The 21,238-nt window shown below is 55.2% G+C and overlaps 1 protein-coding gene across 2 annotated transcripts; it reads left to right on the forward strand.

The window, feature by feature from the left end:
- Nucleotides 1-3,345: 3,345 nt before the first annotated feature.
- On the forward strand, nt 3,346-20,019 carry TYRO3 (TYRO3 protein tyrosine kinase). Of its 2 annotated transcripts, none has more exons than XM_046653723.1 (19): nt 3,346-3,717; nt 5,493-5,676; nt 5,904-6,004; nt 6,780-6,950; nt 8,406-8,492; nt 9,274-9,389; nt 10,931-11,108; nt 11,780-11,925; nt 12,464-12,608; nt 12,994-13,123; nt 13,207-13,307; nt 13,584-13,679; nt 14,020-14,100; nt 14,571-14,663; nt 15,092-15,213; nt 15,588-15,697; nt 15,887-16,046; nt 16,272-16,408; nt 18,546-20,019. In XM_046653723.1, exons 1-19 carry the CDS (start codon nt 3,594-3,596, stop codon nt 18,934-18,936), a joined length of 2,673 nt encoding a protein of 890 aa, XP_046509679.1. In that variant the 5' UTR covers nt 3,346-3,593; the 3' UTR covers nt 18,937-20,019. The 2 variants fall into 2 exon arrangements, with proteins under 2 accessions (XP_046509679.1, XP_046509680.1); XM_046653724.1 differs by lacking the exon at nt 3,346-3,717 and adding an exon at nt 4,065-4,145.
- The last annotated feature ends 1,219 nt before the right edge of the window (nt 20,020-21,238 follow it).

The raw sequence follows: 21,238 nt of genomic DNA on the forward strand, positions 1-21,238 counted from the left end.
CAGCCAGCTACAGGGCATCCACACACACTCACACTCACACGTGAAACTTCCTCTCAGAGCCATCCCTAGGCGAAATTTTGAAGAGGACACATTTTTTTCTTCCACACGTTTGGATCCAGGTTTTAGAAAACCCAAACTTGTTCTTCTCTTCCTACTTCCTCAATGTGCTTTTGGGGAAAGTCTAATCATTTGAAAGTCCCCTTGTGACTATAAGTCAAAGTGTCTCTCTGTCTAGGTCTCTCCTAGGAATTTACCTTTCCATTTTGTCTCCAACTGGGCGAGGAGTGGCATTGTTTCCGGCTTAGGAGTTTCAGGCAAAGAGGGTTTGGCAGGTGCAGCAACAGGCCCCAGTGCCCCTGGCATCACACCTATAGGTAGTTTTCCTCTTGGCCCCAAAGGCATAGATCTCTTGCCTTCTCTGAGGTGGTGAAGAACACAGTCTGTGGCCTGCCCCATTACTTACACAGAACTTCCCAACTCTCACCTCTTTAACCAGTGTTTGGGAAAGAATAGGTCCTTGGGCCAGCAAGACTGCCGTGACCCCGTGGCTGACTTTGGTTTCTCCCCTCCCTTTAGGGGGACAGGAGGAGGTCCTTACTCTGAAAAAGCTGAAGTAGCTGCTTCCTGAGACTGCTGAAGGTTGCCGTCAGGGTGTTCTGCCACTGTGGACAGATGGTTTTTATTTCCAGGTTTGTGTTTTTCTTCTCCCAATCCTTGGCCTCCTTGGGCAGTCCTGGGTCATAAAAGGCAGAGAGTGGGCAGATACTTATTTCACCCGGGCAGGGAGATGCCAGGGCCCAATCCAGCTCCATCCATAATAAGGGGCTGCTGCTGGCCCTTCCTTTCCCCTGCAGCCCCCTCCTTCTCCCCTGGGATAGATCATAGCTGGCTCTGGTTCTTTTCTGAGGACAGAAACTCCTGGGACAGCTGTTCCTGCATTAGGTCAAATACATTTCCTGTTGATTTGATTAGTTTCCTTCCAAGCCATGCATTTAGGAAAGGAAGGGAGATTTTGCAGGCATCTATTTGCACAGGCAGCCAGCCTCCTCCAGTTAACACACACACACACACATGCACACATTTTCTCCCCATCCACCCACTAAGCGTCAGTCACATTTAGAGTTTGCACAAATGCACACCCTCCCTCATACATCACAATGCACACCCTCTCACCCACCTACACACCTCTTCCACAAAATCACACCTGCTCACATACCCTCAAAGCACGTTCCTATACCATGCCCAGAGAGAGAGAGAAAGATGAGGGAGATAGGTAAGAAGAGCGGGTTGTAAGGGTTCAGGAAGGCAAGCACTCTATGTATAAAGCTGAAAAGTCAGAAGACCAGGACCCCAGAGTCCCCCCTACCCTGCAAGTAGAAGTAGCGAGAACTGAGAGAGATTTAGAAGCAGGGGTAGAGGAAGCAGACTTGGGGCTCCTGGCCCCAAATGGAAACATGTCCTGCCCCAGGGTGACAGTGCTGTGCCTCAGGCCTGCAGCTGAGGTAGGAAGTTTGTGAGTGGAGAATGCAGCGGCATCCATGACATGTCTGAGAAGCCTATTTTGATTGGTGGCAAAGGATGGTCCTTGGGCTGAGATTCCCTGTAAGAGTTCAGGAAATGATGGGGAGGAAACGAGGGGAGAAAAGAAAGTGGAGGGAGGGGTTTGGGCTCTGAGTTCAACATCCTCTAGGAGGGGTATTTCCGATGTCAGCCAGAGTCAACAGGAGGAGGCTTCCTTTCACTGGAAACTTGAAGTCGCTTCCAGAGAGGAAAGGTCGGGGAGAGGGCCTTGAGAAGTGACAAGCGCTCAAGTGCAGGGTTGCTGCAGCCACATAGCCCCAGCAGCTTTGGCCCTGGAGAATCTGGCTTCAGCCCCACACTGTTGTCTGCCTGTCCTGATCCAACTCAGTCCAAGCTCAGGAGCTGTGGATTCTAGAATAGAGCAAGTCTTTTCCTTTAGGAAAGAGTCCTGGCCCCCACCCACAGTGCCCAAGAAAACTGGCAGAGCGCTCAGCTAAGGGGAGACTTCAGGCCCCTGCCATCCAACCCTAACAGCGGGTCTGGAGTCTCTCCCTGTGCTGCCGCCTGGGGGCGCCCCCAGCTGGGTCTGAGACTGCCTTCAGCACTGCTGTTGTTGTTATCATTAGTATAATTAATAAACAAGCACTGATGGGGCCAAGTGGAAGAAGAGGCAGGCCCCTGCTGCTCGGAAGGAGAATCCCTGGAAAGATCCAGTGAGGCTGTGGGAAATGGGGGGGTGGTGTGCTGAGTGGATTGTCCCTCCTCCCCACCCAGGACTTCTGGGACGGACTCTTTGGAGTAGGCTCCAGGGGACAGGTAGAGAGAGGTAAGGGCAAGGGGAGGGGAACACTTGGTAGGCTGGATTTGGAACCAGTTCTGCATCTGCCTGATAGGATGTCCGTGGGCACAGCCACCCCCGTGATTACTGGTTGTGGGGCAGGCCAAGCTCTGAGACAATTATTCATTCACTTAACAGGCATCTATTTATGGAGCGCCTACTGTGTGCAAGGTGGTCTACTAATAATAGCTTAATAGCTAATGTTTTATTGGATATTGTGAGGACACAGCCAACTTTCACACCATGTCCTGGGGAGTGCGGGGGTAGAAGCAGCGAGGCAGCTAGGAAGAATAACAGCCCTTAAAGATATGGGCCATTGGGCCTTCACCTATCTAGTGTAGCAGTGGGGGTGGCAGATAAAACCTGAGAACTACCAAGAAGATCTTGGAAAACTCAAGATGCGAGGTCCAAGGTCTTGGAGATCAAGAGGTGGAAAATGGAGCACGAATATGGGGAGTTTGGGTGAAAGCATCAAGAGGCACAAAAGGGTGCTAGTAGATCCTGTGGGGGGAGCCCTGAGTCACGACAATTTCGGGGGCCTGATGGTTGGGAGTGTGTAGGGGATTGACATGCTTTATGTCCTGGGAGGGGGCTGCTGGGTTCTGGGATCAGAGTCTGGACAAAAGTTGGGGTGTGGTAGAGGCTTCTAGCGAGGTTTTGAGGGAAGAATCTGGAGTGTCGGGTTTGAAAAGATGCTGGAGTGGGAGAGGGGCGTGGCTGGAGTGCTCATCCAGGGGACCGAGCCGGATCCTCGGGTTCGAGACTGGGGTGGCCGGGGCTGGGGGTGCTGGCCGGGGCTGGGGAGGTCTGTGGGCGGGGGTCGGCCCGAGGCCGGACACCGGGCCGGTAGCGGCCGGGTTGACGCTCGGAGCGAGCCGCCCGGGGCTCCGCGGGGGGGCGGTACGAGCTCGGGCTGCGGGCGGGCGGGCCGGGGAGGAGGCGGCGGCTCGGGGAAGAACATGAATCAGCGGCGGCGGCGACGGCGGCGACGGCTGTGGAAGGAGCGCGGTGGCCCAGGAGCGGCCCCGGGGACCCCGCGCCGCTGACGGCGGCCGCCGCGCCTCGCCGCGGGCGCGGGGCTCCGAGGCACCGGCCCCAGCGCCGCCCCCGGGCCGGCCCCCGCCCCTCCCGGGCCCTCCCCTCCGCTCCCCTCCCCTATCCTCTCCTCCGCCCTCCTGCGCCTCCTCCCTCGGCGCTCGCGGGCCGGGCCCGGCATGGTGCGGCGGCGACGCCGATGGCGCTGAGGCGGAGCATGGGGCGGCCGGGGCTCCCGCCGCTGCCGCTGCTGCCGCCGCCGCCGCCGCTGCTGCTGCTGGCGGGTCTGGCCGCTCTGCTGCTCCCGGAGCCCGCGGCCGCAGGTAGGGGCTGGCCCGGGAGGCGGCGGGGAGCGGGGGGCTGCGGAGGGGCGCGGCCGGGGTCGGAGCCCAGGGACAGTAGCTGAGCGAGCCCCGGGCCTGGGCGGGCCAGAGATTGGAGTGGGGGGATCGAAGCTGCGAGGCCGGGACTTGGGGGAAGGGGCGCAGCGGGGTGTTCGCTGCCGGATCTCGCGTCGGGGCCCCCACCCCCAACTTTCTCGCGCCCGTGGCTCTTCTGGCGGGGTGGAAGGGAAAGGAGTGGGGCTGTGGGCTGAGTGGTCCGCGGGGGCTGTTTGGGACTGGGTTTTCCCGCCTCGATGTTCCTAGTTGTTTGCTCTCCCCTCCCAGTCCTGGGGACCCCATTCCGCCCGGCCACACACGAAGGTCCCACTCTGAGCTGAGCACCCAAGAGGCACCCCTACACCATTCAGGTACAGGAGCTGTCAGGGTGCCCAGTCACAAAACACATCTGGGCATACTCTAGTTCCTGTGCCCACTTAGAGCTTCCTGAAACTGGAATGTTGAAGAGGATGGGCTGGGGCAGGATTGCTGGTCTTTGTGGGGGTTAGCCTTGTGTTTCCACATAGCAACCGAGGCATTTGCCAGCCTTAGGAGTGCTGCTTGCAGCATCCTGGACCCCTGAGTTCACACTACACTCCCCTGGGACTACTGGGCGTGTGTAGTGGAGTGTGAGGCTATCCCTCTTTGCCCTGTGACTGATCCTGAGAGGGTGAAGGGAGCAGGGGAGAGACACAGGCCAGAGCCACAGCCACGGGGCTGGCACCCTCTTTTGAGACAGCACTCCCTGCCATATCAGCTTTTCAGGGAAGAGAAGGGAAAGAGTGACAAGTATTTACGAACTGAAAGATGTGTGTCTCAAGATCAGAGTCCAGTAATTTGCCTGGAATTACACAGCGAAAGGCAGGAAGAAGCAGGACTGTATTTCAGCTATGTGGATGGTTCACCTGTCCCTCTCTGCTTAAAAACATGCCAGCAGACCAGGAAGGGTGTGTGTCTGTGTGTGTGTGTGAATGTATGCATATGTATTTGCAGAGGGTAGGGTTCCAGAGGGTGGCTCCTGTTGGTGTGACAGTAGCCCAGGAGTCTGGGGCTCCCTGTTCAGGGCCCCTCCCCTCCCTTCTACCTCCTACCTTCCTAGCACCCGCCCCTGCACACATTCAGGTATTAATAGAGCGGGCAGCTGCCAGGAAGGCTGCCATGTGTTTGATCTGACGTGGTTTTGCAGCCATATGTTCTCCACTTCAGGGGAGCACCCCCTCCTTCCCTTCCTCAGCTTTCTTTCATTTGCTGGGGTGGGGTGCGGTTCAGGGGTGTGCCAGCAGCCGTGAGGGCTTTGGGCTGACACCTTGGGTGGAGAGCTGGCAGCCTGTTGCACTGGCTGGGTGCAGTAGTCAATCCCAGGGCAGTACCTGCCCCAGGTATATGAGAACACCCCCACTGTTTCAGCCTCTCTTGCCTTCCTTTTGATGGTTGGGCCTGAACTTAACATTGCCGGTAAGGAGGTATATGGAAGAGGTCATTTCCTAAGAGCTGGGAGGAACTTGGCAATGGCAGAAATGGTGCCTGGAGAGCTTGTCATGCCCCTTCCCCCAGCCCAGGTCCAGGCCACTTTCCTTCTCACACCGTCCTGTCTCTGCTTCCTTGGCAGAGAATGAGCCCTCTGACACAGAAGCTAGGTTCTGGAAGAGGATAGAGGGTATTTCCAGAGACAGGGTCCCTTTCAAGCAGACTGACACCTTCTCCTTCCCACCTCTCAGGCCTGAAGCTCATGGGAGCCCCAGTGAAGCTGACAGTGTCTCAGGGGCAGCCAGTGAAACTCAACTGCAGCGTGGAGGGGATGGAAGATCCTGAGATACAGTGGGTGAAGGATGGGGCCGTGGTCCAGAGTGTGGATCAGGTGTACATCCCAGTCAGTGAGCAGCACTGGATTGGCTTCCTCAGGTGCAGGACTGCGGGGGAAGGTGTGGGATGCCAGCCTGGAGGCAGGCTGTGTTCTTACTTTGGGGCTTCAGAGCTGGGGGCAATGCTGACGCCCAGACGTCTGTGGGTTTTTTTCGGCAACCTGTGGAAACTTCCAGAAGTGGGGACAGGCTTAACCCATTGAGTCTCCCCAGAAGAGCTGCCCCCCCTTGACCCTGGGAGGTGAGCCTGGTGTCCTGTTTCCACAGCCTGAAGTCAGTGGAGCGCTCTGATGCGGGCCGGTACTGGTGCCAGGTGGAGGATGGGGGCGAAACTGAGATCTCCCAGCCAGTGTGGCTCACGGTAGAAGGTGAGGAGGCAGAATCACTTGGGCATGTTGGCCTGGAGCAGGTGCTGTCTGCTAGTGACCACATCTTTGCAGAAGAAAGTTCACTGGAACCTGGGCTGCCCCACTGCCTTCTGGGTACTGACTGCACCAGGCTCCAGGCATATCTCAGACATCAGAAGACCATACCCACTGGAGTCTGGGTATTTGAGAGCCAAGGGGGCAACTTAGACCCACAACCTATGGGATGCAGTCAGTTTCAGTTGTCTAAACAGCAAGCCTCCAGCACCCATCTGGGGTTGGACTCTGTTCTGCTAAGTAGCCAGGCCAGGAGGGGGAGGTCTGGGGGAGGGAAGGAAGGATCCGCAGCTGCGCAGGGAGCTCAGAGCTGTTCAGCCCAGGAAAACAAAGTGACTAAGAAGTAACAAAGGGCCCTGAACGGGCTCTGGGGCCTGCCAGCCAGCCCTACTCTGCTGAAGCTTCCGCCCACTACCCCCCTTTTTTGCCCCTCCCTCAGCTCCCTTCCCTCCGCCTTCTCCATTGCTCTGAGAAGGGCTGTCAGAGCAGGTCTGGGAAGGCAGAATTTCCAGTGACCAAGGGGACAGCATAAAGGGTATTCCTAAGGAGGCCAAAGAAGAGAAGCTCCCCTCTCAAGTCAGATGCCTGTTCTATGGGTGACCCAGTCACAAGGGCCTGTGGGACCTTCTCATAGACGGCTTTAAATGGAAGCAACTTATGGTTTGGGCAGCTGGAAACCCAGAGGTGGCAGGGCTCACTCCCACCCGCCTTTTCTCCCTAGGTGTACCATTTTTCACTGTGGAGCCAAAAGATCTGGCAGTGCCACCCAATGCGCCTTTCCAACTGTCTTGTGAGGCTGTGGGTCCCCCCGAACCTGTTACCATTGTCTGGTGGCGAGGAGGCACGAAGGTTGGGGAACCTGCTCCCTCTCCTTCCGTTTTAAATGTTACAGGTGAGCAACCTCAGGAGGGGGCTTTGAGAAGGGGTGGAGAGGCTGGCAGAGTTTGAATCTGCTTAAATCACTAAGTTTGCTGTTGTGTGTATCCAGAGCAAGCTCCAGTGCCTGGGTGCGTGAGCTGCACCGTTACTAAGCTCATTCATCAGGTTTGCTGGGCTGGCTGGGTGGGCTGATTAGCGGTGATCCTGCTGAGTGTGCTTAAGGAAGATGCTGGAGCTTCTTTCTCTTGTTCACAGTAGCTGGCCTTGGGAGATGAATCGTGTGGGACCAGGGGCACCTATCCCCCACTTCCCAAGGGAAGGAGCCAGGAACCAGCCCACGCAGAGCTAGAAGGAGAGTCTGGCAGACTCGCCTAGAAGACAAGAGTCTCAGGCTGCAGAGCGGGGAATGGCAGGGGGAAGGGAGAGAGAGAGGCCAGCACAAACATACAGGGGCCTCCTCTTCTAAGCGCCCTTTCCAGAAATCTCCAGACATTTTCCCAAACAAATGTATCTGTCCATACCTCCACACAGTTAGACCTGGACCCCCACCTGGACTCCAGGATCCTCGGGCACATACATATATCACATGCTTGTGAGGCTTGCTTATTTGTGAAACAAAGTTTTCTGTTTCAGTGGAAGCCTGAAGTGGCCAAAAAGGATGGGAGTGTGAGTGTGGTCTCATGTACTGGAAGGTGGGAGGGAAGGGCTCCGATCTGCCAAGTCCCCTCTTGAGAAGAGATGGACTATGGGACCTGTTGGAAGCAAGGGTAGAAACTGTTCAAGAGGTGCTGGGTTGGAGCAGATTAGGAGGCTGGGTTCACTTCTCTCCAGATGTGCGTGCTTGGGACCCTCAGGCAGCCGGCCTGATAATAAGCACTCAGTGAACTCCTACTCCACACACCACACTGTGCTAGGCACCACGGGGGATCGAGGGAATACAAAAGGAATGGAAGCCATTCATCCAGCCCCCAAGGAATTAGTATAATTGGGGAGACAAGGCATGTATATAAGCTGAGAACTACTGCAAGGCAGAGAATCTGCAAAGACAACAATGATGTGGCACAGCAAATAGAGAAGGGCTTTGGAATGTGCAATAAAAGGAGTGACCGGAAAAAGGGAGGCAGCTTTGTGTTGTCTTCCGAGATGGGACTGAGGTGGGAGGGTTGGTATGACATTTCTCAAGTTCTTACCGTGTTCCATGCACTTTACATACGTTACATCCTTTGGTTCTCACAATTCTCCCATTTGGGAGGTGAGAAAACAGAGCCCCAGCCCTGGGATTTATATCCAGGCCCATTAGACTCCAAAGTCCCTGTTTGTTCCACCATACCTCACTGTCTAGCCCCTGCCTTTGGCTGGAGGGACTTCTAGGGTATTCTGATTGAGAGCCTAAGTATCCCCCTTCCTCAGTCCCAGACTGAGTGGGAGCTGCTGCTTGGGGGTGCTGACTGAGGTTTTCTGGCCCCAGGGGTGACCCAGAGCACTGTGTTCTCCTGTGAAGCTCACAACCTAAAAGGCCTGGCCTCTTCTCGCCCAGCCACTGTTCGTCTTCAAGGTAGGAGGACTGGCAGGGAAGGAGGGCAGGTGAGGTGGGGGCGTGCTCAGCAAGCTGTCCAGCCATGGGTGAAGTTAGAATCATTTGGTGTTCCAGTTCCCATCGGTCCTGCTGGGATCTGAGAGACAAGGGGTTAATTGGCATAGCTCCATTCCTAGTGGGAGCACCTGAGACCCTGCTATGGCTGAGATGAGAATAGAAACCTGACGTCACAGCAGATTTCCCATCACGAAGCAGAGTCCTTGGGAGGGAGGGAGAGAGGGAACCAGCAGGAGATGGTCAAGGCTCGTGCCCAGCCTTGCTTCTGCCAGCCCCTGTAGAGGGAATGGGGGTGGGGAAAACAGCCTAGCAGGATGACAGAGGAGACCTAAAGGGCTGGTGTGCACAGGGAGGGAGAGAGCCAGTGTGTGCAGGAACGGGCTGGGGCAGCAGGGACGGCTGCCTCTCGTTTGTGTCTTCCAAGGCCGAGGTCCTGTCCCCACACACGCCCACTATCTTATCCTATTCCTTGCTCAGACAGGGCCCCTGATTCAGGGAGAGGCAACCTCTCTCCATAGCCTATGCACTCTCCCAGGTATGAGTAGTTGTCCCCTACTGGTTGCTTGGCTTGTGCATTACTGTGGTCCTAGGAGTACTGAGTAGCCATCTTTAGGTTGGGGGTGGGGTGGGGCAGACCCTAGGGAGAGACTCAAGGCTTGACTCCCATGCCTTCTGCTCCCTCCTCTCATGTCCATCCTGGACACTGAACTCCAGGGCACTGACTCTAAGTCCCCATCCACAGCACCACCTGCAGCCCCGTTCAACATCACAGTGACGAAGCTTTCCAGCAGCAATGCCAGCGTGGCCTGGACACCAGGGGCCGACGGCCGAGCCCTGCTGCAATCATGCACGGTCCAGGTAGGCTGAGAGGGCAGGACAGGCTCTCCTGGCCATCTTCCTTCTGGCTACCTCAGTGACACTTTGTTGACAGTGGTATCATGTTTGCCTAGACTTGCCTGTGGGGCTTGTCTCCAACTCTGTTCAGGTGTTGTTCCCTTCCTAGGAACAGCCCTGGCCTCCGCCCCTTATCATAGGGTGCGCTGGCAATCAAGTGACTCTGCAGATTGGCTCAGCCGTGCATTCTTCAGGCTGGAGCAGATCACTAGAGCCGATTTGGGATGCCTGGAAGAATTTTTCTTATGTGGGCGAAAATCCAAACCTCTGATTTATCTGATACCTGTACTCTCGTGCCCCACCCCCTGACTCATGCCAAAGAAAACAAGGGGACCAGAAGAGGTTCTAAGCCCCAGAGAGTAGAAAACCTGGGTAAGGTGATACTAAAAACAAGAGGTGATGCTGGCTTGTTCATTTTCATATGTTTACTCAAAAGGTATTTAATGAGCATCTTTGAAACTGTCCTAGGCAGTTCTTCCAGGCAGGAGAGGCCCCTGCTCTGGGCTCTACCATTTAGAGGACCCCACTTTGGCCCTCCTTTGGCTGCACCACTTGTCCTGGGCAAGGAACCTGTAGGGCCAAGGGGAGATGCCCATCTAGACATGAGAACACCCTCCCAAAGCCCCCCAATAACCACCACACCACACCATACTTGAGGTACTCAGAATCTCTTGCCTTATGGCCTCAAGTCTGCTTCTGGGGCCTGTGTGGGCCTCTTCGCTGGTCCATCCTTGGGAGGGTATGGTATATGTACCTGTAAGTCCAAAGGGCAGCCACTTGTGAGGGGATGCATATGCAGATAGCATAGTCCACTCCCATGCACTTGATGCCCCTCATGGTGCAGACTCTTGGCTGGAGGCTAGCTCTTCTATGCCACCACATCCTGGCTTGGGAATCCAAGGATTTGGAGGATTATAAATGCAAAACTGACCTTCCAGGTTGTTTTGAAGCTTTATTTGTCAACATATTAAATAGGAAATATTTTATTCAATAGTTCGTTAGCTGATTTATAATGTTTACATATTTAGCTATACGGTACGTGGATCTCCATTTGTACTCTTGTTCTGGGCCCCCAAAATCTAAGGTGAAGGCCTGGTTCAGCCGGTGAGAAGCTCTGAGACTTTGCGCTGGCATGCAGACAGTTCCAACAAGTAGTAACTTCTCTTACCAAGTTATGTACTAAGCACAGAGGGGCATGAGTTTTCTAGGGTAGTTGAGAAAGGCTTTCACAGAGAAAGTGGTATTTGCACTGAGTCTTAAAGGATAAGCTGGACTTTGCTGGGAAGAGCAAGTCATTCCAAGCAAAGGGAACAGCATTTGCAAAGGCATGGAGGTGTGGAACCTGGTGTGTTATTGGAGCGGGGGCTAGTGAGAGGGAGTGGGCTGCAAGTGCTTGCTGATAGACTTAGAGGAGGCATTAACTCAGCCCTGCACCCCGCATACCCATACCTATCCCATCTTCCATCTCCCTCGTCTACATCATTAGTTTTTCTGCTTTTCTGTAGGTGACACAGGCCCCAGGGGGCTGGGAGGTCCTTGCTGTTGTGGTCCCCGTGCCACCTTTTACCTGCCTGCTCCGGGACCTGGCACCTGCCACCAACTATAGCCTCAGGGTGCGCTGTGCCAACGCCTTGGGGCCTTCTCCATATGCTGACTGGGTGCCCTTTCGGACAAAGGGTCTAGGTAAGGGACCTACAGAGCAGAGTGGCTGGGCAGGGCCCTGCTGGCTCCCGTTCTGAATGGAGGCGATGGGGAGAGGGGCTCCTTGAGAGGGTCGATCATGCAGCATTCAGCAAACACTGAGTACCTGCTGCATACCTGTGAACTAGGTAAATCCAAGCCCCTCCCATGCAGCTCTAGTTCTAGGGGGCGGGACAGACAAGCAAAGTGGGAAAGGTGGTGAAGAGTGCCCCAGGGAGTCCAAGAATACCCAGTAAAGAGATCTGAGGTCTGAATGAGAAGGAAGGAGCCATATTTGGGGTAAAATCACTTCAGGAATGAGTGCAGAGACCCCACGGCCCACACTTGCTTGGAGTTATCTAGGGATTGCAAGGAAGCTGGCAGGGCTGAGAGGGGAGTGGCAAAGGATGCAGCTGAGGCAGTAACCAAGGTGATGAAGAGCAACACTGCCTAACTGCGGTGCTGTGGGTCCTGCCATTGCTCCCCCTTCTCCCTACAGCTGTGGGTGAGAGCAGTCAGAACTGGGAGGCAAGCTCTCCCCCACCACCCGCCCCACCCTGGTCCCCATTACTCTCTGAGCTGTTTAGTTCTTGGGGGTTGGTTCCAAAGGCCTGCATGGGATAGTGATGGTGGGAAGGGCAGGGATCTTAGCAACCTTTTCTCTTTGGGTGCAGCCCCAGCCAGTGCGCCCCAGAACCTCCATGCCATCCGCACAGACTCAGGCCTCATCCTGCAGTGGGAAGAAGTGATCCCCGAGGGCCCTTGGGAAGGCCCCCTGGGACCCTATAAACTGTCCTGGGTTCAAGACAACGGAACCCAGGTAAGGGGCATCCAGAAGCCTCCACTCTCCAGGTGTCCCAGAGTCAGCCCTCAGGGCTCCAAGGCCTTTAGAGCTTTAGAATGGCTGTCCTTGAGAGGTCTGGGGGCCTTGGTGGGCTGGATGTCCCACCACCAGGGAGTCCACTCCTCCTCGCCTTGCCCTGCAGGCTGTACTCCTTATTGGATTATGTCTCCTGTTAGGATTGTGTCTAGTGGCCTCTTTGTATGTAAAGCAGGAAGCACATTCCTGCACAGACTGGGGGAGGGCACAGATAAGGCCTTCTTATCCCAGCCCTGTTCCCTCCCATCCCCCCTGCATCCGGGACTGAGCCTTATTTGTGTCCAGGAGAGGCCTCTGCAGCCTGGAGCAGGAATGTGATGACTCCCAGCAGGTTGTGTTCCTGCAGCTGCTGAACCCACAGAACCCATAGAGTCCCTAACCTCCCCTGTTCCTAGCTAGACCTTTCTCTGCCTTCAGCCCCCAGCTGGAGGTCTTTTGCTCAGACTCAGTCTGGAATGGGGGCTTTTCCTGGCTGCAGGGTGAGCTGACAGTAGAGGGGACCAGGGCCAACTTGACAGGCTGGGATCCCCAGAAGGACCTGACTGTGCGTGTGTGCATCTCCAATGCAGTTGGCTGCGGGCCCTGGAGTCAGCCACTGGTGGTCTCTTCTCATGACCATGCAGGTGAGGCCTATAGGGGGAGGGGACAGGATTGAGACTTTCCAGGGCAACCCAGGCTGGCAGGAGGAGGCTGGGAGCGCCTTTCCTCCTAAGAGGCCAAAGACTCAGTCGAGCAGTTGATGCCAGGGGGTATTTAAACTATATTTCATCCCCTCACTGCCCCAGAACTAGCATAGAAATCCCTGGTCAGTTGTAGGTTCCAACAGCCAGGCCTGTCACTGACAGGGTGTGAACTCTTGAGTCTTCCTTTGGAGCCTCTTTCCACTTGGGACTCTTAGTGTCTGAGGGGACCCTCTTGACCAGGCCAAATGGCCGTCATCAGAAGGTTCTAAAGGGACTCCTTGGTGTCATGCCTCCTAGCTCATGCCACTGCCCCTGTCTCCCACAGGCCAGCAGGGCCCTCCCCACAGCCGCACATCCTGGGTGCCTGTGGTCCTAGGTGTGCTGACAGCCCTGGTGACAGCTGCTGCCTTGGCCCTCATCCTGCTTCGAAAGAGGCGGAAGGAGACACGGTTTGGGTAAGCGGGTAGGGACACGGAGGAAGAGGCAGCTGGTGACTGAAGACTTTGGAGCTGATCCCAAGTCCTGGGTTTCCTTTTAGGCAAGCCTTTGACAGTGTCATGGCCCGGGGGGAGCCAGCCGTTCACTTCCGGGCAGCCCGGTCCTTCAATCGGGAAAGGCCTGAGCGCATCGAAGCCACATGTGAGTGATGGGGAATCATAGAAGGAAAAATTGGGCTACCTTGTGCCCCTATCTGCATTCCTTCTACTAACTCGTTAATTTGACCAATATGTCTGAACCTTGAGGAGTCCCAAGCACACAGTAGTGGAAAAGACACAGACCTACCCTCATGGAGGGCGCCATCCTAGCAGTGGGAGAGCTAAACTGAGCTCATCTCTGCTCTGAGGGTGGAGTCGGGTGTAAGGCGCAGGCTGGGTTTTGGATCAGGAACCTTTCTCAATACCCCCGTCCCCACAGTGGACAGCTTGGGCATCAGCGATGAACTGAAGGACAAACTGGAGGATGTGCTCATTCCAGAGCAGCAGTTCACTCTGGGCCGGATGTTGGGCAAAGGTATGTGGGGCTGTGCAGGGATTGGCACCGGTGGAGTTTGCCATGTCTGGATGTGTTTGATTGTTCCCCTCACTTTGAGGGTGTGGTGTGGATTTGGGTCAGCTTCTATAAAGAGGGTATGCTTGTAGACTCCTGAGTTTGGGATGTTTGGGGGAATGGTGGCTGGGGACAAGGACGGCTGAGAAGTTACTCACAGCATACTTTGCTTTGGCTACAGATGAGGGAGCCTTCTGCAATGGCCCCAGAGTGTGATGATGTCCCTATGGAAGGTCACTTGGGAGGGAAGAGGGTAGGAGACAGGAGGATGAGGGGACTTACCATCATTTGGATTGGTTCTTAGGAGAGTTTGGTTCAGTGCGGGAGGCCCAGTTGAAGCAGGAGGATGGCTCCTTTGTAAAAGTGGCTGTAAAGATGCTGAAAGGTGAGTGCAGAATAGTAGACATGGAGTGAGGGCATTGCTGGGCAGGGTGAAAGGGGTGACTGATCCTGAAGCAGGCTCTGCTGGGCCCCTAGACTTCCCAAGAAGAATTAGTCAGCACTAACTGGGATGTTGTCTGTACCATGTGAATAATTCACAGGTGTAAACCCATATTCGTTCGTGCCCCAGCCGTTGCTCTCTGCCGTCAGCAGTGACTGATCCCTGGGCTCACTCAGGGTGATCAGAGCTGTGGTCGATTGAGCTGCTGGGCTGTCCAAACCAAAGGGAAGGCATTAGCAAGTGGAGAAATCGTGGGGTAGCACTACCCCATGAGAGTTTCTCCTGCTCACAGCCAGACTGTTTCCTGGGCCCCCTGGGAAGCCCAGGACATCTGAAGGACAAGGCCTGGGAGTCTTGGGTCAGAACTGGGGGCACATCTCCCTCATTCCTTCCCTCCCATCCTTTTCTCCCAGCTGACATCATTGCCTCAAGCGACATTGAAGAGTTCCTCAGGGAAGCGGCTTGCATGAAGGAGTTTGACCACCCACACGTGGCCAAGCTTGTTGGTGAGCCCCTTCTTGGGGGAGGCAGATATGAAACAGGGCTAAAACTGTGCTCCCTCAAGGTGGGAGAGCAGCCTGTGGGACAGAGGTTTGGACTTACTGGTGAGTAAGATGGCAAAATAGCAAGGAGGGTCCTGGCTGGATTCTGATCAGACTCCAGGTAAGGAGTTTAGTTTGCAGGCCCTGTACCAACTGTCTGCACATGAAGACTGCTCATGTGAACGGAGGAGGAGGGGACAGAGAAGATGCTCCAGAGATCTGGGGGCAGCCAGAGTCCCTCCTGGGTAGTCACCAGGCCAGTGTGGAACTTGTGGGGAAAGAGGCAACAGAGCCAGGGCTAGAGGTAGGACCCAGCAGCCGGGGGCTCATGCAGACGCCTGAGCCGTCCCTTGACTTTTATGAGCCCACTCCCAACTCTCCCTTGTCCCCAGGGGTGAGCCTCCGGAGCAGGGCCAAAGGCCGTCTCCCTATCCCCATGGTCATCCTGCCCTTCCTGAAGCACGGGGACCTGCACGCCTTCCTGCTCGCCTCCCGGATGGGGGAGAACCCCTTTGTGAGTGCCTGTGGTTGAGGGACCAGGAGTTGGAAAGGGTCAAAGACCCTGGGAGAGAGGTTGCCTTGGTAGGTAGGGCCAGTTGAGCTGATTGGGAGAAGGCGGGGCTCTGAGCCAGCAGGTTTCCTTCTCCCTGCTGGGAATTTTAGGCTGAGCAAGTGTCTTTTCTGGCGGAAGAGACCCGTGAAGTCCCAGAATGGGGGAGTCTTCACTCTCGGGCCCTCTCAGATTTGCCAGAGCTTCCTTGCCTTGGGAAGCCCCTCCATTCCTTTTCTTTCAGTGATTCCGAGGACAGTCTTTAGGCTCTCTCCCCATTCATCCTGCTCCAGCTGGGTGGGCAGATCCAGCCTGAGCTTGCCCTGTCTGCCCACCAGAACCTGCCCCTGCAGACCCTGATCCGGTTCATGGTGGACATTGCCTGTGGCATGGAGTACCTGAGCTCCCGGAACTTTATCCACCGAGATCTGGCCGCTCGGAATTGCATGTATGTGAATTCCGGAGGGCTCGGGGTAAGAGGGAGCAGCTAGTGCCAGGAGGAGCTAGCTAATGGTCAGCCCCCGCCTGGGACAGTATCTGCTCTGCATGGGGACAGCTTGGGAGCATAGATGCCCTGGCTTTAGTCAGGCTGCCAGCACGGCGGAAGGCTGACTCCATCCTCCCATACCCCTCGTAGGCTGGCAGAAGACATGACAGTGTGCGTGGCTGACTTTGGACTGTCCCGGAAAATCTACAGCGGGGACTACTATCGTCAGGGCTGTGCCTCCAAATTGCCTGTCAAGTGGTTGGCCCTGGAGAGCCTGGCTGACAACCTGTATACTGTGCACAGTGACGTGGTGAGTGGGTGCCACAGTGAGGCTTGGTGGTGACACAGTGGTATGGACTGCTGTGTGGATGGACCTCTAGAATCCTCAAGGGCCTAGCCAGGTCTGCCCTCTGGACTTTGGCTGCCCAGTTATGAGGGCCCTGAGCCCCCAGCTGTGCTTGCCTCAGGGCTCTGCCTGGCTCAGGTGTCACCAAAGCCTAGTGACACCTCCTCTCCAACCTTGATTCTGTCCCAGTGGGCCTTTGGGGTGACCATGTGGGAGATCATGACTCGTGGGCAGACGCCATATGCTGGCATCGAGAACGCTGAGATTTACAACTACCTCATCGGCGGGAACCGCCTGAAACAGCCTCCGGACTGTTTGGAGGACGTGTGAGTGCCCCGGGAAGGGGATTCTGGGAGGAAACAGGACTTTGGGGTTTCAGTTGATGGCTGCCACCACAGCTCCTGGCCCAGTGGGAGCTCAGAACCTTGATTAGACCTTTTTAATTTTTTTGGTGGATATGTCCTTGTCATTAGAGGGAAGACAGGGAAGACTAACCTCCACTCCAAACTCCCTCTTCATCTGTTGCCTCCTTGTTTTCTTTCTCTCCCCCTTTCCCATCCCATATTTCTTGCTCCAGCCTTTTCCTATCATTCTGTTTTCTCTAGTTCCCCGGGGAGAACCAGGAACCCCGAGGGCAGAAGGTACAGGGTTGAGCAGGAGTGCAGGTTTCCCTGTCGCCTTCTCCCCGCCCCCACTCCTCTCCCCAGCTAGTCTGAGAAAACCGCGGCTGAGCTCTCCCTCCCCCTCAGAGAGGGCTGCACAGGGACAAGAAAAAACTGCTGCTCCATCACATTCTTTGCTTGACAAGGAGGGGGCGCTGGGGGCGGGAGGTTGGGTTCTTTTCTTGTCTTGGCCTCCTCTTGAGAGAGTGGGGGGACCTAAGATAACAAACAGATCCCGGGGAGAAGGGAGCTGCCTTCTTTCCTCCCTGAATGCCCGGAGCCCTCAGAAGTGGGGCAGGGTGTGACACACCACTGCACAGGGGAGAGTCATAGACCCCGTGCGACTCAAGACAGTCTCACTAGCTAGCTGGGCACTTCACAGGCATTCTTTCACATAATCCTCCTCTAACCCGAGGAGGAAAAGACTATTATTATCCCCATTTTGTGGATGAGGAACTAGGATTAAAGAGGTTAAGTAATGTGACCAAGGTCACACAGCTATTATGTGGATGAGTTGGAATTTGAACCTAGATCTCTGTGATCTTAACCATGACGTCAACTGTGATTCGTCTGCCCTGGTGTTCTTCTCCCACCCCATGCAAGGCAGAGTTCCCCTGGGTCCCGGGGGAGGGAGTCCATGGTGACCCAGGGAAGGAATCCGCTCCCCGTTTCTTGCTGTGGGGTTGCACCTCCAGAGGTCCGAGAACATGGACAGGCAGAGGAAGGCTTAGCCTAATTGGTGGGGTGCTCTTTCCCTAGGGCATTGGCTTTGAAGTACTTGAGCCTGGACTGTGGGTAGGGGGAAAATCGGAATGCACGAACCAGGCCCTACTCTTCCTATTCATTCAGCAGAGCACAGGGCACAGCAGGGCAGGAAGCTCAGGTCTCTCTAGGGTTGCAGCCTGCCTGGGCCTGTGGAGCTGCAGAGGTTTTGCTGGGCAGTGGGGGCCAGGCCCTGGCGTAACCTCCTCCCAAGCTGGAGTTGTCAATAAAGAGTGGGCAGATGCTGGCTTCCCACCAGCCAGCCTAGTGGACAGGCGCCAGTTGGCTCCTAGCACAGCCTTGACAATGTATCCCAGCCCGGCCCCATACCCGTGGCCCCAGACCATTCCCATGGCCTCCTCGGTGTCTGGCATGATTTCCCCATCAGTGGGGGCCCCTGTCAGGAGGGCTGGTGTCGGGGCAGTGTGCTGGGCTTTTTATCATGGGCACAGGCATTTGCTCTGACTAGATCTGGTCTCAGCCCCTTCCCATTAGTTTGTTGTTTTTTTTTTCCCTCAGCCTGAGGCATTCCCTGGGAACAGGGATAAGATGTCAGGGAATCTGTAAGGCTCCTGAAATTGTATATAAAGTGTTCCTGTCAGCGGAAGAGGGCTGGAAGCTTTTCTCAGGTTCTCAAAGGTGTCCAGGAACAATAAGGATTTAAGACTTGCCTGAGTGAGTGAGCATTTAGGACAAAGGGTTGGTGCTCAAATCCACCCCATTAAAATAACCCAGACTCCAGCCTGAGTTCTGCAGAACAAAAACACTCCCAGTACCCCCTCCCAAGACAGCATTGGAGAGACTCTGGAGCCAACTCACCTGGCTTCAAATCACAGCTCCTTCACATTCTACTTGTGTGACCTTAGTCAAGGTTCTTAACCTCTCTGTGCTTCAGTTTCCACATTGGTAAAATAGGGATCACTTATTTTTTAAATCCTGGTTCCATATGATTAAAGGGCCTCTGCTTTTGAGGGAAGGAACATCCTTCCTTGTTCTTCTGGCTCTTCGCTGCCTCCCCTTACTCTTCTCTCTGCCCCAGGTATGAGCTCATGTACCAGTGCTGGAGTGCCGACCCCAAGCAGCGCCCGAGCTTCACATGCCTGCGAATGGAGCTGGAGAACATCCTGGGCCACCTGTCTGTGCTGTCCATCAGCCAGGACCCCTTGTACATCAACCTTGAGAGAGCCGAGGAGCCTGCTGAGGGAGGCGGCCTGGACCTGCCTGGCGGGGACCAGGCCAGCAGCGGGGCTGGGGATGGCAGTGGCATAGGGGCAGTTGGGGGCATCCCCAGTGACTGTCGGTACATCCTCAGCCCTGGGGGGCTAGCTGAGCAGCCGGGGCAGGAGGAGCAGCAGCCAGAAAGCCCCCTCAATGAGGCCCAGAGGCTGCTGCTGCTGCAGCAAGGGCTACTGCCCCACAGTAACTGTTAACCCACAGGCAGAGGGCATCCGGGGCCACGCGGCTGGCTCTGCTGGCCACCGTGCTGGCTGACTACGCCCCGTCTGACCCCAGCCCAGGCAGCAAGGCGTGGAGGCTCCTGTGGTAGTCCTCCCAAGCTGTGCTGGAATCCTGGACTGACCGAATCGCCCAATCTCAGTTCTTCCTGCAGCCACTCTGTGGCCAGCCTGGCATCAGTTCAGGCCTTGGCTGGGTGGAGGTGGGCCAGGCCTGGTTGTCTAAACCCAGGCAGCTGGCAGGAGCGGGTGGTTATGTTTCCATGGTTACCATGGGTGTGCGAGTTGGGGAAGGGTAGATGCAGCCCTGTGGGCCCCTACTCCCCCGGCTGAGCTGCCCCTGCTGCTTTAGTGCATGCACTGGGGGCCCAGCTGTGCCCATGCTTGGGGTGTAAATGCCCAGTTTGCCCCTCCTCACAAAGAGATTCCCTTCTATTCCCCTTTAGATGAGAGTTGGTAAGGGGTTGGTCTGGGGAGCTCCCAAGCCCTGTGGTCGGAGGCAGGGGGACACACTCAGGTCCGAGTCGTCATTACCTTCCTGATAACCCTCCCTGCCTAGGCCGGCAGTAAAGTGCAGCTGACCGGGTCGCAGCAAGGCATGCTGAGTTACCACAGGCTACCATCTGCCAGCTTCTGGAGGCGATGCGCTGAGCCTGGCAAGAGGAAGGGCTGCTGGAGGGCTTGCCCAGGAACGACTGAGGCCAGAGAGGAGTCCAGGAGCCCCTCTTGATGCCCTCCCACAGTCTGTCTGAGCATGCTACCAAATCCCAAACTAGCCTGAGACTAACAAAGGCAGCTGTGTCTGAGTCCAATCCTTCCACGCAGCATCCCTTAGTCCCAATTCCCCTCTAACTGGAGACCCTCTTCTGTCCCAAGTCTCTGGAGACGGAGAGAAAATAGGCCTGATGGCTGGTGTGGGCGAGGAGGAGTTCCTGGAGCCTGGACCCCAGCCCTGGCTGGGGGCGCCTCTGGGAGTGCATGGGGCGGGCCCTTGCTGTTAGGGACATTCCCAAGCCGTTAGATGCTGTTTAAAAACAGAAATAAAATTGAAGACTAAAGACCGAAGGCTCTGTCTCTTAACTGTTTCGTTTTTTTCCAGATCACAAAAATGAAGCATCTCTGCATAGAGAAAAGTCTGGAAAGACATATGCCAAAATGTTAACAGCTGTTATCTTTACATGATGTGATTAAGGGGCCTTTTCCTTTGTGCTTTCCAAGGTTTGTGCATTGAGCACAAAATGCTTTTGTAATTAGAGAAGACCCCAAAGAATCTTATCATAGTCATTGTAGACAAATAGGGAAATAGAGAAAATCATTAAAAAAATGCCAAATACCTATAATCCCACTAGCTAGAGATAACCACCATTGACCTTTTGAAAATGCCAATGTGTTGAAAAAGTTCTTTATCTTGGAAGAAGGACAAAGAGACTGCTTTGACTGTCTCCTACCCCTCTGTCAGACTTTCCTTCTGACATTGGGTGTGGAGACTGTTTTCACCTTTACACTGTTTCCTGGAGCCAGGGGAACCTCTGGGAAGAAGTGGGCAAAGAACCATGAGCCTCTCGAGGATTAGAAGCAAGAGCATGAAGTCTGCTTCCAAGTATTTCCACCTGAAAATTTTCATCTAGAAGCTTTTAGAGGAAGCTCATGTGACCATGCAGTAGGAGGTATGAGAAACAGCTCCCTCTGTGTCCAGGGCCATGGGAAGACTGGGAGGGACACAGGTATTGCGCTGCTGGCTGAGGCAATGGAATGGGGCAGTGCTTCTGAAAGCAAATATCCTGAAAAACCTGTTGCTGGCACTGCAGAGTCTGGTTCCCAGGTGGATCGTGAGACCTGAGTTTACTCCCAGGGAAGTGGCTTTGAGAACGTTGCTTGCTGGGGGCTGGCCCGGATCCTGAGCGTGGACCTACACACCGCTCATCAGGCCATGCTGTGGCGACATCTCACATAGAAGAACTAGAATGACCTACAACTAGGATTCACAACTATATGCTGGGGCTTTGGGGAGAAAAAAAAGAATGTTTCCTGCTGTGATGAGCTTTAATAGCAGGTAGCGATTATCTGCGAGACAGTGTCCAGGGATTACTGATGGAGACCTTTATGCTCAAATAATTGTCTACCATTAATGGGCTCCTATTATGTGCCAGACACTGTGCCTAGCACTTCCTATGTACTGTATTATCTCATTTAATACAGAGAGCATTCCTGTCGGTTGGGAATGTAATGATGATTCTCTGATAGGACAGAATGCAGAAGTAAATAACTTGTCCAAGGT

This window comes from Equus quagga, chromosome 2, assembly GCF_021613505.1.
Source record: "Equus quagga isolate Etosha38 chromosome 2, UCLA_HA_Equagga_1.0, whole genome shotgun sequence".
In the NCBI taxonomy this organism is placed as follows: domain Eukaryota; kingdom Metazoa; phylum Chordata; class Mammalia; order Perissodactyla; family Equidae; genus Equus; species Equus quagga.

Coding starts and splice junctions, on each gene's coding strand:
- TYRO3 (XM_046653723.1), top strand. CDS start 3,594: ATGGCGCTGAGGCGGAGCATGGGGCGGCCGGGGCTCCCGCCGCTGCCG. Junction 5,677..5,903: donor CACTGGATTGGCTTCCTCAG/GTGCAGGACTGC, acceptor CTGTTTCCACAG/CCTGAAGTCAGTGGAGCGCT. Junction 8,493..9,273: donor AGCCACTGTTCGTCTTCAAG/GTAGGAGGACTG, acceptor CCCCATCCACAG/CACCACCTGCAGCCCCGTTC.